This window comes from Phyllostomus discolor, chromosome 12 (genome assembly GCF_004126475.2).
Source record: "Phyllostomus discolor isolate MPI-MPIP mPhyDis1 chromosome 12, mPhyDis1.pri.v3, whole genome shotgun sequence".
Lineage (NCBI taxonomy): Eukaryota > Metazoa > Chordata > Mammalia > Chiroptera > Phyllostomidae > Phyllostomus > Phyllostomus discolor.
In genome coordinates this window covers 5,595,203-5,610,144 of record NC_040914.2, presented here as the reverse complement: position 1 = coordinate 5,610,144, position 14,942 = coordinate 5,595,203, and the positions used below count along the sequence as shown (strand labels likewise).

At 50.1% G+C, this 14,942-nt stretch overlaps 1 protein-coding gene across 8 annotated transcripts in view; it reads right to left on the bottom strand.

Annotated features, from left to right (window-relative positions):
* Positions 1-14,942, bottom strand: part of SIPA1L3 (signal induced proliferation associated 1 like 3) — a 244,966-nt gene that overhangs the window by 67,906 nt on the left and 162,118 nt on the right. For all 8 annotated transcript variants that reach the window (XM_036012983.1, XM_028529115.2, XM_036012982.1 and 5 more), the window contains 3 exons: positions 12,822-12,925; positions 10,130-10,287; positions 3,707-4,283 (listed from right to left, as the gene is read on the bottom strand). In XM_036012983.1, the coding sequence (XP_035868876.1) occupies positions 3,707-4,283; positions 10,130-10,287; positions 12,822-12,925 (839 nt within the window). The remainder of the gene's footprint in view (positions 1-3,706; positions 4,284-10,129; positions 10,288-12,821; positions 12,926-14,942) is intronic.

Here is a 14,942-nt window from a genome sequence, read left to right as displayed (position 1 = left end):
ATCTTACCTATTAGTGGAACCTAATTGACAAAACAAACAAATGAGCAAAATAGAACCAGAGAGATGGAAATGAAGAACAAACTGGCAGTGACCAGAGGAAAGGGGGAAGGGGGACAACAGGGGAAAGAAGGGGAAGGGGCAAGGAACATGAATGGAGGACTCATGGGCACAGACCATGAGGGGAGGATTTGACTGTGGGAATGCGGGGGCAGGGCAGGGGAGAGCAACAGGGAAAAAAGCAGGACAACTGTCAGTGAACAACAATAAAAGAAAAAGAAATAGAAAAAAAAACTCCACTTGAACAAACAAACAAAAAGAGAAGCCAGAGAGATAGATTCATGAAATCCTTTGAAGGCTAAGCTTGGGTACCTGTATAACTGAATGCACCTGGGCTGCACCCACCCTCAAGTTTGGGACCATCCCCCATGAAAGTTTCCCTTAGCATCCTCAACACTCTCCCTTTTGTGCTCCTGGCACTCGCAATTCCTGTTCAATATCTGCCTCAGGTGGGAGCTCCAGGAGGGCTGGACTGGACCCATCATGGTCACTGCAGTGTCCCAGTGCTGCCTAGCCCAGGGCCAGGCACATAATAAAACCTGCTGACTTAACAAAAGATGTCTGAATCCCGCCTAGCCAGGGAGGGTGTGGATTCCTCACCCTGAAGGGCTTCATGAAGAGACTTGCTGTCCTGAGTCATTTAAGGTGGACCTGCCCTTCACGGAAGATGATTTATGCCATCACTTCCTGGCTGCCTGGTAACTCTGTGGGCTCCAGGGCATTGAGATGGTGAGGGGGGCTGTGGAGATGTGCTCCAGAAACACTGCACCCACAGCAGGCCCGGGGGTGGGCGTGGGACGAATGGCACAGAGAGGGTGTGGGTGAAATGTGTAATCTGGCAGTGCTGGCACAGTCACTGCTCAAGAAGTTCGAGCTGCTGTCGCGATTTTGGGAGGAAGGATACCCTCGTGTTGAAGAACCCAGGCATTTAACTCGCTCAGCATCCTGGGCAAGTTGCTATACCTCTCTGGGACTCAGTTTCCTCATGTGTGAAGTGAGGATAATAATGATATCTCCCTCGCTGTGTTTTTTTTTAAATCATCACCCGAGGACATGCTTATTGATTTAAGAGAGCTCTCTTAATGGAGGGAGGGAGGGAGGGAGGGAGGGAAAGAAACATTGATGTGAGACAGAAACAGCAATTGGTTGTGTCTTGCATGTGCTCCAACTGGGGACCACACCTGCAACCTAGATATGTGCCCTGACTGGGAACCAGACCCGTGACCTTTTGGTTTATAGGATGATGCTCCAACCAACGGAGTCACACCAGCCTGGGACCTCCTTGGCTGGGTTTCTTTGAGAAAGAAATGTCAAGTTCTGCAAGGTGCTGAGCAGGGTCTGATGCAGTTAGTCCTCCATGAATGTTCGCTTTTGCTGTTACCACAGGGTGGCATGCATTCAGCACAAGTTCCCTGAGTGTCTGCTGCATACCAGATTCTGAGGACACAGCGGTGAACAACATATACACAAACACACTTAAGCTGGTGGTAAGTTATTGAGGAAAACTGAAGCAGGGACAGTGGATGGAGGGGGTTTAGAGTTTTAGATGACAAGGTGACATCTGACCAAAGGCCTGCAGGAAGACAGGGAGTGAGCGATGTGCAGATCAGGAAAGGTGTTCCAGTGAGAGGGCACAGGCGGTGCAAAGGCCCCAGGGCTGGAGGCCTGGGAAACACTGGGAAACATCAAAATCCTCTGTGCTGGGACAGAGACAGTGACAGGGAGCCATGCTGTAAAGGACCTCATGGGCCACCATAATGACTTGTCTTCCCCTGGAGTGAGCTGAGGGTTTTGAGCAGAGCAGTGATGTGATCTGATCCCTCTGACTACCATGCTGAGAACACACCACAGCGCAGCAAGGGTAGAGGCAAAGGGAGACCAGCGAGGAGGCCACTGGACAGTTGAGGAGAGGCTGGGGTAGAGGCTGTGGGAGGGGAGAAGTAGCTGGAGGATCCCTGCTGGACGTGGAGCTGGGAGACTGGATGTGGGTGTGAAAGAAAGAGAGGGGTGAGGCTGATGCCAAGGCTTCCGACCTCAACAGAGGGGGTGCCAGACTTCTCCTTTACTGAGACAAGAAACTGGAAAACTCCGGGAGGTAGGGGAGGGAAAAGCAGGAGTTTGCTCTTGAACATGTTAAGTTTCAGGGCCTTATAGACATGTAAGTCGACATTCTGAGTAAGCAGTAGGCTACCAGTCTGCAGTTTGGGCAAAAATTGGTTTTGGAGTCAGAAATACCTCAATTCAGATCCTAATCTGGCACCTACTGGCTGTCTGACCTTATGTGAGTATCTACAGCTTCCTGAGCCTCAATTTCCTCATCTGTCAAATGGGTATAATAACAGCACTTACCCTCCATGGGGCGGGTAGAGGATGGCGAAATCGTGCATGTAAAACAATTAACACAGAGGCAGGGTTCAATACGTTCATTCAACTGATCAACTAATCAGTAGTGACTGAACAGCAACAACGTGCCAGCCCTGATCTACTCAAGTGAGATAAGCAAGTGAGTGAAGCTGAACTCCGGCTCATGAACCTTGCATCCCACTGGAAAATCTAAATACTAAACCTGGGCATGAATTTTGGAGTGAGGGAAGCCAAGAGCAGGGCTGTACCAATCCAACCTGAACTTAATCAGGAAGTACTTAAAAAATTATTGATTTCTGAGAGAGGCAAGAGGGAGGAGAGAATCATTGATTTTTTGTTCTGCTTATTTATGCTTTCATCGTTTGCTTCTTCTTATGTGCCCTAAGAACCAAACCCACAACCTTGGTGCATCAGAACGACTCTCTAACCAACTGAGCGACCCGGCCAGGTTCGGCCTCTGTACTTCTTAGCACAGTGTGCTTCAAGCAGCCATTACTAAGTAAGTTGTCATCTGATTTGAAACCAATCTGTCACACTTGGTTTGGCCAATGGTCTGAGCCTGAGCTGCCCACCAGTTTTGGGTAAAATTTCTGTCCAGACCATGAATCTTTGTTTTTTTTCAGGGTAAGTTAAACTGCTCACATTTATTGTGATTATGGATATGGAATTATTCCTACCACATAATTTTATGTTTCTTTTATCATGCTTTCTCTTATATTCCCCCCACCCCTGCATATGCCCTGTCCTTTAATGGCCTGGAAGCTTTTCAGTCTATTTTAATTCTTCTAGAAAGTACCCTTACATTAATTTTTAAAAATCCTTTACTGATTTTAGAGAGAGAAACATCAATTTGTTGTGCCACTTATTTGTGCATTCATTGCTTGATTCTTGTATGTGCCCTGACTGGGGATTGAACCTACAACCCTGGTGTATCAGTATGATGCTTTAACCAACTGAACTACCCGGTCCAGAGCCAAAGTACCCTTACATTTTTAATGTAAACTTAAAGCTTATATTTTCAATCAAGATCTAGTGTGAATAAATATGCCTTTGGTCTTCCCAAGGTAATGACATGGTTGGTCTCAGATCCCTGGCCCAAACCTTCCCCAGAAAAAACCCAGGTGGCAGGACCCATTAGACCCCTGAAGTGTAAGTGACAATTCTGATTCTCTGGGGCCAGCCAGGGTCCCAGCCTAACTGACAGGGCTGGGGGAAGCCTTTCAATGGTTCCTAAGGCCTCTGCCAAGCCATGACTGCTGCACCCTCGCTGAGCTCTTTCCCTTACCTTCAGTCTCTGGACGATGTCTCTGATGTCCTCCACAGAGCCCTCAGAGGCCCGGAGTAAGATGTGGTCCCCACGCCCATAGAAGATTTTGAGTGTTGAGGAGTCTGGGGTCCAGCCAATGACATCCCCACAGTAGCAGTTGAATACCACCTCCTTGGTGCGTAGGTCCAGGAGCACCACAAACTCATTGGAAATTCCCAAAATGCAGTCGATTTCTACCCCCTGGCCATAGTCCTGAGCTGCCACCCTCCAGGCGATGGCCCCCAAGCTGTGCTGCTCGGCGCCTGCCCGGGCTTTGGTCTTCTCCTTCTTCTTGGAGGTCAGGGAGATGAGGTTGAACTTGCCAGTGGAATCAATGGGTGTGTTAGAGACACAGTTTTCAGCTAGGTCCTTGAGGTACTCCTGCCGGGTCCTGGCGGCCATGGTGCGGAACTTGTCGGACTTGTGTGCGGCGTTCTCCGCATTGATCACCTTGGCCAGCAAGAAGTCTCTGAAGACATCGGATTTGCGGAATGTGGTTCCACTAGGGATGGGGGGGCCAAAAGGAGGAGCGTCTTTGGATCGGGTCACAGCCATACTGAGGAGGGAGAAATCATTTAGATGGTAAAAGGCACTTGAGATTCCCTTTAGAAAGAAAATATATGATCAGAAAAGGAACTCTCCTTTTTAAGAATGGAAGTCTACCTGTAATTAGTAAGTTGCTGGCTAGACTGGAAATTTTAGAAAGTCTTACATGCATTTTTACTTCCTACACAGTGGATGTTAGAACATCCATTGATGTTCAAAGAATAAGTCTCCTGTATTGTTCAACTCCAATTATTCCCATTTTACATATATACAAACCATATGATACATTATAGTTTGACAAAAATTCACTCCTTTGTGGGGAGGTCCATTCCCATCTCATCGATCCTGGGCCTGGTCACATGTCTTGATTTGTCCAATGGCTATCATGCAAAGGCATGCAAGGAGGGGGATGGGAGGCCTGGCTTGCCTCCTGTACTGCTGCCATGGGATAAACACACCCTAGGAGGCCTACTGGTCCCAGAAGGATGAGGGGCACCTGTAGCAGACATGGACCCAACCTGTGGCCTGCAGCCAAGGTCAGCCAGACTTCAGCTGACCTGCAAATGTGTGAGCCAGAAAAAAACATTAATTCAATATTTGTGAGTCACTGAGTCTTGGGGTGGTTTATTAAGCAGCATTATTGCTTATGAATCAGAATACCTGACTGATATAAATAATCTCAACAAGGTGATTTTGAAAATGACCCTGCCTACTGCAGTTCTGACCAAGATGCCACTATGATAGAAATCAGATAGCAACTGAGTGGGGATGTAAAAAGGAAATGATCTAAAACCTGTTCCCCAAAACTGAACCATCTCATGCACTATGCAAACTATATAGAGAGGGAGGATACTGATGGGAGGAAATCTTTAGAGAAAGCTGGATAGTGAGCCCCATTACCCTTGCCACACCCCCAAGTTAGGGGTCTCCTAGGTGACCTTTATGGTTAGAAGGAACCCAGAAAGCATGTAGCCAGCTGTGAACACAGTCTCAGGGACACTTCCCTGTCTCCTGTTTTCTCCTTTGCTCCATCCCTGGACAGGTGAGATGCCGACAGCAGGGCTGGGGGAAGAAGTGCACGGTGGAGAAATGGAGCAGAGGTAGGCAGGCTCCCCGACCACCTAGACTTCCGGGCAGAAGCAGCCTTGAGCTTCAGTGGAGGAGAAGATCTGCCAGTAAGTTTGGAGATTTTCATGAGTATCTTTGGATATTGTAATGACCAAACTCAGTTGAGACTCAGCGGCTAAAGGGCAATATCTAATATTGAGCAAATGGGCCACAGCACCTGCCAGAGTGGTCGCTCGGGGCCAGGGAGTGCGACTCTTGCTGAAAGACATTTCAAGGGGCTACAGAGTCACCATGAGTTATCTGTTCACATGACGATGATTCAAAAAGTGGTACAAGCTGCTGTAAATGAGTGAGCAGTAAGTTCGCTGGCTTATCTTAGAGCATGGTATTCAGCCTCTACAGTAACCTGAAGAGTATGGGGTTAGAAGAGGCTTCCTACTGCTCTCTTCCTACTGTAGAGTAATTTTATAAATGAGATTCTTAATTAAAACATATTCCATGAACTCCAAACACTTGTTCGGAGGCTTGTTCAGGTTTTGACTCCCAACCCTTCTCCCCAGCCTGACAAGCCAGATACTGCAGCATTCATTCGACAACTGTTTCTGGGATGCCTTCCCCCTCGGGCACTGGGATATAGTGGCCCCTACCCTCCTAAGCCTTTAATCTAGGAGAGACATACTAAATAAACATGCTCACAAATTAACTTACAAAGACAAAAAATGAGAGTGGGGTATGACAGAACAATAGAAGGACCTGATCTGGGGCGGGGAGGGGGAGCGGGGAATCCAGGAAGGCCTCTCTGAAGGTGTGACAATTAAGCTGGGATCTGAGGCTGAGCAGGAGCCAGAGAAAGAACAAAAAGGGTGGTCGCTGGAGGCAGTGGGTTTGGCACGTGGCCAACCCGCAAGAGCACGAGAGGAGTCAGAGCCCAGAGAGCAAAGAGCGGGAGACTCTCTGGTAAGGTCGCCGGGGGCCAGGCCAGGCGGGAACCTGACGGTGTGTCAGCACTTTTCACCCTGATCATGAGAAGGAGCAACGCTTTCCCAATCTGGGCCGCTATTCCCCACCGGTGCCCCCGACCCAGTCGCTGCCACTCTCCGCCCTGCTCAGCGTCCCACAAGGTGGGTTCCGTGGGCTGTCGCTTCCACCTGTATTCCCATGCCCTCTGGCTTCCAGTCGGGTTCAGCCAATAGCAGCACCGGCAGATGATGGGAAGGTGAGAGGAGAGAGTATTTATTTCTTTTCACTGCCTCCCCAGGGGTGGGGTATTTATTAATTTTTAGCGCCCCACTGTGGGGCTAGGATAGTGGCCATGGCTGTAGTCCTTGGTCCTTTACTCATAGCCACAGTTCCTGTCGGGTGGCCACTCTCCCACAGCATAGCTTTTCCTAGCTTCCGGAACCTTCTCCCATCTCCCTTGGACCTTGTCAAGCTGAGGGGGTAAGGTAATGACTCCCTGCTTCTTCTGGTCCCTGGACGCCTCACTTTCCTGTACATGTTCCCTTGACCGAGCCACACTGGTAGTAGTCAGTCCCTTCAGTTAAAACCCTGAGGGGGACATCTGTTTCTTGCTGGGTCCCTGTTTCAGGTGCTAGCCAAGAGTGACAACCAGACTGAAATCTGTGAGGATCACTGCAGCTGCCCCACGAAGCGAGGACTGGGAGGGACCACAGCCTGCGCAGACTGCAGAGGGTGCTCCTGCCTGATGCCTGCGACCAGGCAGACCCCCTGCTCTGCACCTCCACCCTGGGCCTGGTCACATGACTGAGGTAGGGTCCGCCCAATGACCCTGCTCCACGTCCAGGAGGGCCACGTGGGCAGGCTGCACCCTGGGCTTAGCTGATGCCCCAGCACCAGCACAGGTGCTTGACAGGGATTAAAGTAATTTAAAGATTTAAATTTAAAGTAAATTAAGGATTTAATCTTAGATGGACAAAGAAGAAACAGATTTCTACCAATGTACAGTGTGTGTGGGTTTGACAGCAAAAGGCATTTCCCAGTGGAGAGGTTCTTCAGAGGCCACATGGATTTTCTTCTGTGGGAAACCTGGCAGGCATGTCCTTGTCCCCAGGCAGAAGGACAGAGGAGATGACATCACCAGTTCAATAGCACTCTGATTAATGGTACACTCAGACTGTGCTTTACAGATGTGAACAGCTTTGCAACTTTTTCATTCAGTACTTAGGTGCTTACAGTGACAGATTTTGGCTTTTCCCATGGTCCTGGCTCATGATTTTAAGAATCATGAAACTATGCTGCTGAAGGCTTCTGGACAATCAGAACAGCTGGACCCTCACTTCCCCAGCAGGAGGGACTGGGTTTCTGCAGCCCGCAGGCTGCAGGGATGCTGGTATGCCATGTGGAAACAGCACACTTGAAACGGGAAAGAACAGCAACCCAGGGCACAACCAGGAGATGGTGTGACCACCACGTCACCTCCTCACTGTAGTTCATTAAGTATTTCTAGAGTATTCATGGTTGTCCAACAACTATTTTCTCAGTGACCACAGTGTCTGGGCCAGGCATCTATCTAGCCAGCAAAAATGTCTCTTGAGACCCAACTGTACGGCAAGCACTGTGCCACAGCAGACGCATGAGGGTGAATACAGCATGGGGTTGCCTTTCAGTGAGGCAAGAGCCACATCAGTAAGTCATTTCTCCAGTGCGATGAGCAATGTGATGGAACGTGTTCAGGAACACAGTGGGGACAAGGTAAGGTCTGTCCAGAGAGGAGCTGCCTGAGGGAAAAGAGGTAAAAAGAAGGGAGAGGGTGCAACTTTAGTTGCATCTCTAACATAACATTTTCTTTCTTTAAAAATAAAGAAAAGAGAAGAGAGCTGAAGCAAACATGGCAAAATGTTAACATCTGTTAAATCTGGTGGTAGACACATGGGCATCTGTTACATTATTTTCTGTACTTCCTGGGGGTGGGGGGTAGGAAGAGGAGAAGGGTCCACCCAACCCAGCTCAGCCCCCACCTCTGATGTGCGGTGAGAGGGCTGCTTCCTCCTCCTAGTGTGTGTGCACACCCATGCACAACACAACTCCATCTTCCCTCACCAGAGCTACCTTTCAGCTGCCGAGGAACAGGGGACACCACCTGACTGACCTCAAGCCACAAGGTGTACGCACTTGCTGCTGCTACTGAATGCCCTGAGAAATGGGTGAGGAGTGGCGGGGGTGGAGAGGGGGCTCAGGCCTGGGCCTGTGCTGCACGGAGGCCCTGCAGCACATCCAGCACGGTGGTCCTTGTCAGCAAGTGCTGCACACCAGTGCCCCCCTTCCCTCTCTCACACTCCTGGCTGAGAGGCAACTGGTAGACTCTGGCAATTCCACCAAGGATGCCAGTGTGCCCACGCACGGGTCCCCTGACCCGGTCACTCTATTTCAGGAATTTACCCAGCTGTAAGCTTAGACACATGTGCAATTAGAGTAAAGAGGTTATTCACTGCAGGATGGACTGTAATAGCAAGTGACAGCAAACAACCCCATGACCCTTGACAGGGGTGGTGGAAAAGTCTCAGGCATCCATATGACGGCATGTTATGGAGCTCTTTGCATGCTCGTTTGGAAAGATCTCGAGGACTACTGAGTGAGAAGTCCAAGATGTGGGCTGTGTGTGATATGCTGTGTGTGATATTTAATACCGTTTGTATTAAAAAGGTGGAGAAGGAATACTTGTACTTGCCTATATGTACACAGAATATTAAAATGCATAATAAACTGGTACCAGGGAGGTGCCTCTGTGAGGGCCACTGGGTTGTTTGGGGTTAGAGGTGGGAGACTTGGATCTTTCTTTACTTTTTAATTTTACCCTTTGTATTTTTTGAATTTTAAACTGTTATCAAAAGACACAAAAGTAGCACTTCCTAGCCCACTCCCCAGCACCTGCAGGGCTGTTCCAGGGCCAAGTGCTGACCTCCACCTGGGCCTGAGCTACGGACTGGTCGGCTTTCAAGAGCCACAACTCTATCCTCACCCCACAGCCGGACAGCTTTCCACCTGGCCTTGGGGGACGGGGTGACAACTGGTGTGCTCGGGGAAGACATGGAGTGGATTTGAGGCCTCTGTCAGTTGTCAAGCTTTGAATTAAAACGCTCAAACAGTACCTCCTGAGGGGTCCCTGCCTGCCCTGCCTTGATTCCTCCACCTTCTTATTTCCCCCTGGGACATTACTCCTGTGAGTCTTTCAGTCCACACACCTGTTGCCCAGGTATGGCCGGTGGTTTTCCTCTTGGATGGACACCTGACCCCCAGACACGTAATAGGCCTCAATTCTAGAGCTTCTCTTCCTGGGAAAGGCAAGCTCTTCTTTTGCTGGATTTGCAGATGGAAGGATGCTATGCTCAGAGCTGCCAGCAAATAAAGCAATGTGCAGGCGAGCGGAGCAGATCCAAGCAGGCCTGAACGCGTCATTCCTGAGAGCCAGGATACAGAACTGCCTTTTTATCTTAAGTCAGATCGAGGTGGGTTTTCTGTCACTTGCAACCAAAAGATTCCTAGAAAATACATATCCCTAATGGCTTCTTATCAAACCGGGGTGCCATGCCCCTCTGTGGTTGAGAATCATTTTCTTGGGAGGTGTGGGAGTGTGTGGATGAGCTCTCCCGCTGAAGCACAGACGCAGAACACAGGAGGCGGCCCGCCTGAGCCGGCCGTCCGCGCCCTGCCTCTCCCCACATGCCGCCTGGGTGCCGGAAACAGCTTTTTGGATTTCCCGTGTGTGCAGGGCGTGGAGCGGGGTGGTCCCCTGTGTGGCTCCCTGGAGCCACACGTGGAGGTGCGTACCTGTAGCAGACATTGTCAGTGCAGGGGTTGTGAGCTCGGACAATGATGAAGACGTGCTGAAAATGTGAGCGGATGTTCTTGGGGGTGAAAGGCAGTGCCCCCGGCTCCTGGAAGATGATCGTCACGATGTCGTTTCCTATGTGCCTCTTCCGTAGCAGCTGGAAAATGGGACACGGAGTGGGAGAGGAAGCAACATAGGTCAGCTTGGCTCAAGGGTCCTGCCTGGACCATCACAGCAGTCTCCTCACTGTCTCCCTGGTCCCACCCACCCCACAGTCTGAGGGAGCTGTGGACACCTGGGTCATCACACCTCTCCCTGCTCAGAGACTCCTTACTCAGCGTACAGGACAAAGTTCCCACACGGCCCAGGGACCTGCACGCGATCTGCCCCCGTCACCTGACATCTGTATCCACACTCCCCCGGCTCACTCTGCTCCAGCCACACTGGCCTCTTGCTGCTCCTCAAACACACCAGAAAGATTTCCAAGGCCTCTGCACTGGCTATTCCTTCTGCCTGGAACCTTCTTCCTGCAGACCCTACGTGCCTCCCTCCCTCCCTTCCTCCTCCAGGTCTTGGCCGGACGTCATCCTCCTGAGCAGGATTTGCTGACTGCATTATCCAAGATCTCACCCCACCAACAGCCCCATCTCTTCTGTCCCCGTTCTTTAACGTTTATCAACACTTAGCTAACAGCGGCCTTTCCCTCTCCCTTTTCTTTCTCATCTGTCTCCCCTCGAATCATGTGAACAGGGATTCTGTTGGTTTTGTTTGCTGCCCACTTCTCAGTGCCTGAAACAAAGTAGGTGCTCAAGAAACACCTGCTGGAGGGCAGCATGGGCTGGTGGCCTTCAACTTGTTCAAGGCCAAGCTCACAGGTGACGGCTGTGGCAGACTGAAGACAGTGCACAGGGCCGATCCAAGGCCGCTGTCCCTTCCCTGAGCTGAGATGACCGGGGCAGCTGTGGCTTCGTGTTGGCCTATGGGAGCCCTGTACTCTCTCCCCTGCTTGTCAGTCCGAGGAAGACTGTTACCTTTGCAGGAGATGATGTATTCATGGCAGTTTACCTATTTGCTGAAATCACACTGCTCTTACTTACACCAGTTTAACCCTCATGTTACAGCTAGGAATCCATAGGCTAGAGCTGCACGCAGTTAGTTCTGTGGGAGGTGGCCCACAGTGCGAAGTCCAGACACACCGAGCAGCACGACTCACGTTAGTCTTTGTTATACTGTTCATTCTTTATGTGTGTTTTAAACTGAATTAAACGAAACTGCTAGATAAAGCACCCATTTATTATGGCTGGCATTTTACACTCATCTTAAAGTTACAATCGCACTTACTCTTCACAGCAATCCTATGTGGCATAACTCATCCTACTCCTTTTCCCTGATGAGAAAGCTCAGGCTCACAAGCAGTCACATGACTTATCCTATATCACAGTCATGGAGGGAAAGACACCGAATTCGAATCCACTTCTGCTTGACTCTAAAACCCAAGCTCTTCCCTACCACACCTTCCAAACACCCAGGAGTAGGTACAGCTTCCTCTGCCCCTCTTGCCAGGCCCTGCCTCGTGCTCTGGTTTCATGCAAGAAGGGACCTTTGCCAATGACCCTGAGACATGGGTGCTACCATTCCATCCATTTTTTACAGAGGACGAACCTGAGGCTCAGAGAGGTCAGAACATATTGCTAGGGAGTGGCAAAGAAAGACCTCAAACTTAGGTCTAACTCCAAGACCAGTGTTATTGCATGCCATCAGGTTAACCTTATGAAATCACTCACACAGAGGTGATCATTTTTGGCCTATGACATCTACAATGTCACCTGTACCAACTGAAAACAAATACCCCTCCCAAACCGTTGAAAGTCTGTGGGGTTTCTGTTCACTAGAAACCAGGAAGATGTGCTCCCGGACCGAGCCTGCATGGCTCGTGTAGGAGAGCAGCCCCCTAGCAGCAGGCATTCGCCGTTGTTGCCCACCCGGTACCTCACCTCTTCCTCCTTCCGGCAGCCACAGCCAACTGCTTTGGGAAAGCACCTCCCTGACCCCACTCACTCTCTCTATGGGTGGGCACATGGTTCAGGCTTGGCCAATCAGCCCAGTCCATCCCCACCCCAGGCCCAGGGACTGGCAAGCGAATGGTCCAATGAAATTCAGCTCTGAAACCTTTCTGGGACACATGGAAGGCACAGCTCTATTTGCCACTACTTGGGAAGACCTATAAATAAGGCCACTATGAAGAAAGCTAGAGGTGAAGAATGAAAAGGATTTCTAACATTGATCAAGCACCTGGATCCAGTCATACCTAAAGCTAGAGTCTTCCAGCACTTGAGAAATATATAATGTAGCATAATCCCATTTTACGCAAGTTTGGTTGGCATTTCTGTCACTTGCAGTTGAAATAACATTCATGAAGGATTCACTTTTCCTCCCACGGGATACCCGGGGACTCAAGAGACCACTAAGAAGAGCTGGGGGTAGCCAGATGCCAGCAGGGTGGCCAATAAACAGCTAACATCAAGTAACACCTGACCCAGGTGAGGCGACCACGGTGCAGAGGGTCCAAGGCCAAAGGCCTCCAGCTGCTGCACAGGACGGTACCCACTAAGCCTGGGGAGAGAGTGCCTTGGGGTTCAGCCACACATTAGCTGGAAATCATGTGGGGCCCCCACTCCGGGCCCTACTGACCTGCTGCCTGTTGTTGGGGGTGTAAGGGAGCAGGGTGGAGACGTGGAACATGATCTCGTAGTCCTGGTAGGTCGTGTAGAGGGAGTGGGTTCCCGTGGAGTCCGCTGGAACAGAAACACCAGTGAGCGCCATGTTTCCCAAACCTCCAGGCCTCTGCCATCTCCCACATACCATCTGCGTCAGTTGTGAACTTGGTGTTTTCACTTAACTCCACTCCTTAAAATTAAATACATTTAGATAAAAAGGAAACCTTATATCATACACCAACCAGACTGGCAGCAATGCAGAAGTCTGATAGTTCAAGGGTTGGTGAGGATGTGGAACAACTGGAACTGTTTATATGGCTGGTCAGGTATGTAAATTGGTACAACCACCTGGGAACATTTTTTAGCAATATCTATTGAACCTGAAGATAGGCTTCATGGGTGACTCAGTACCTCCTCTTGTAGGACCATAGTCTAGATGATTCCAAACATGTGCCCTGGGATACAGGTACAAGTATCTCCCGATATCAGTCCCGAGAATGGATTGACAAACCGGTGTATTCATACTCGGTGACAAAATACACGGCCATGAAAAGGGATGAACCCTGGCCACCCACAGGGCCGAATCCCAGGGATGTAACGATGAGTGAAAGATGCCCGTCACAACGGGGCCCAGACTGTGTGACTGCACCCACATTACATTTGGAAGCAGGTAAAGAGTATTATGTAGGCGTGCACGTAAGGCAGCAAAACTGTGAGGGGGAAAAAGTGAAAATCAACAGGGTCAGGATATTGGCTGCTTCTAACGTGAGGGGACTGTGACCAGGGAGAAAAAAGCACAACTGATCACTGGCTCCATGTTTCAGCAGGGGAAACTGGGGCACAGGGGATGTGCCCAAGGTCACCTGCAACAACAGACAGCAGGTGACGTTTATTTGAGAACCAGTTCTCTGTAAGGCACTGTACCAGGCCTCAGGTCCTCAGAATGAGCCAGTGAAGGCAGGAGGCGGCCAGGTTACAGCTGTCACTCAGTGGAGGATGCTGAGCCTCGGGAGCAGGCATTTGTCTGAGAAGGGGGATAATGAGACCCCTGTTCCTTTTCCCGAGTGCACTGCCCCTTCAGCAGTCCACTGACGGAACCACAGTGGCCCATCAGCACACAGCAGGGGACACCCTCCCTCGGAGTTCTGGGAGGCCAGATAGGTCTGGTGCTCGGCGCAGAGTGAAGGCGCAGTACGCTGGGTTCAACACAGTTGCTTCTGAGGTAAATGTAGTTATTATTGTCACTTTATAGATGAGGAAACTGAGGCAGAGAAAGGCAAAGCAAGAGACCACAAAACCAGCAACTGGCACAAAAAGATGCTTATTCCTCATGCTGCCTCCTTCAACGGAAGAGGCGAAGTTGATGCTAATGACAGCCACAGGCACCTACTCAACTCCTGATTCAGCCCTTGAAGCTTGGTCTTCTTATCCAGGCCTCTGTTTTCCAGACGAGAAAACTGAGGCTTGGTAAGGCAAGGCACAGAGTGAGTGAGCAAGCCAGGGTCCCATCTTGGGGTTTTCTGACTCAGCCTGAGCAACTAACCCAAGGTCCACAGCCCACCCCCAAGGTCAACAGGTAGTCCTCTCTCTAGGAGCCATGCCAGCTCACAGTGTTACCCTCCACTGCTAACCCCAAACTACTTGTCATGAATCACTGCAATCCCATACATCACACACTAAATTACTTGTGTATGTATATGTGTGGGGGATGCTCTAACATATACATTGTACCTACCATGCACCTTAAGCAACAAGCCACCAACGACATATTAATGAATCATTTTCCAGTTATATACACCTTCTCCCCAGAGGGGCAACCACTATTCCTGAACATAGTATCTATCATTGCCTTGTTTTTCAGTTTTATTATGTAATAACAAACCTCCAAACACTGTACTAAGTGTGGTCTTAAAATAATTGTTCTGTAAAAGGCATCATTCAGTGCCCACTCTTCTGAGACCCACTGGCCACGCTCTTACAGCCGATGTGCGTGGCCCCAGTCTGTCGTCACGGCCACAGAGCACGCTGCTGAGCAAATGTGTCACAGCTCTGTCTGCACACACTGGGCTCTGGCCGGGGTCTGCGTCTCTGAGTA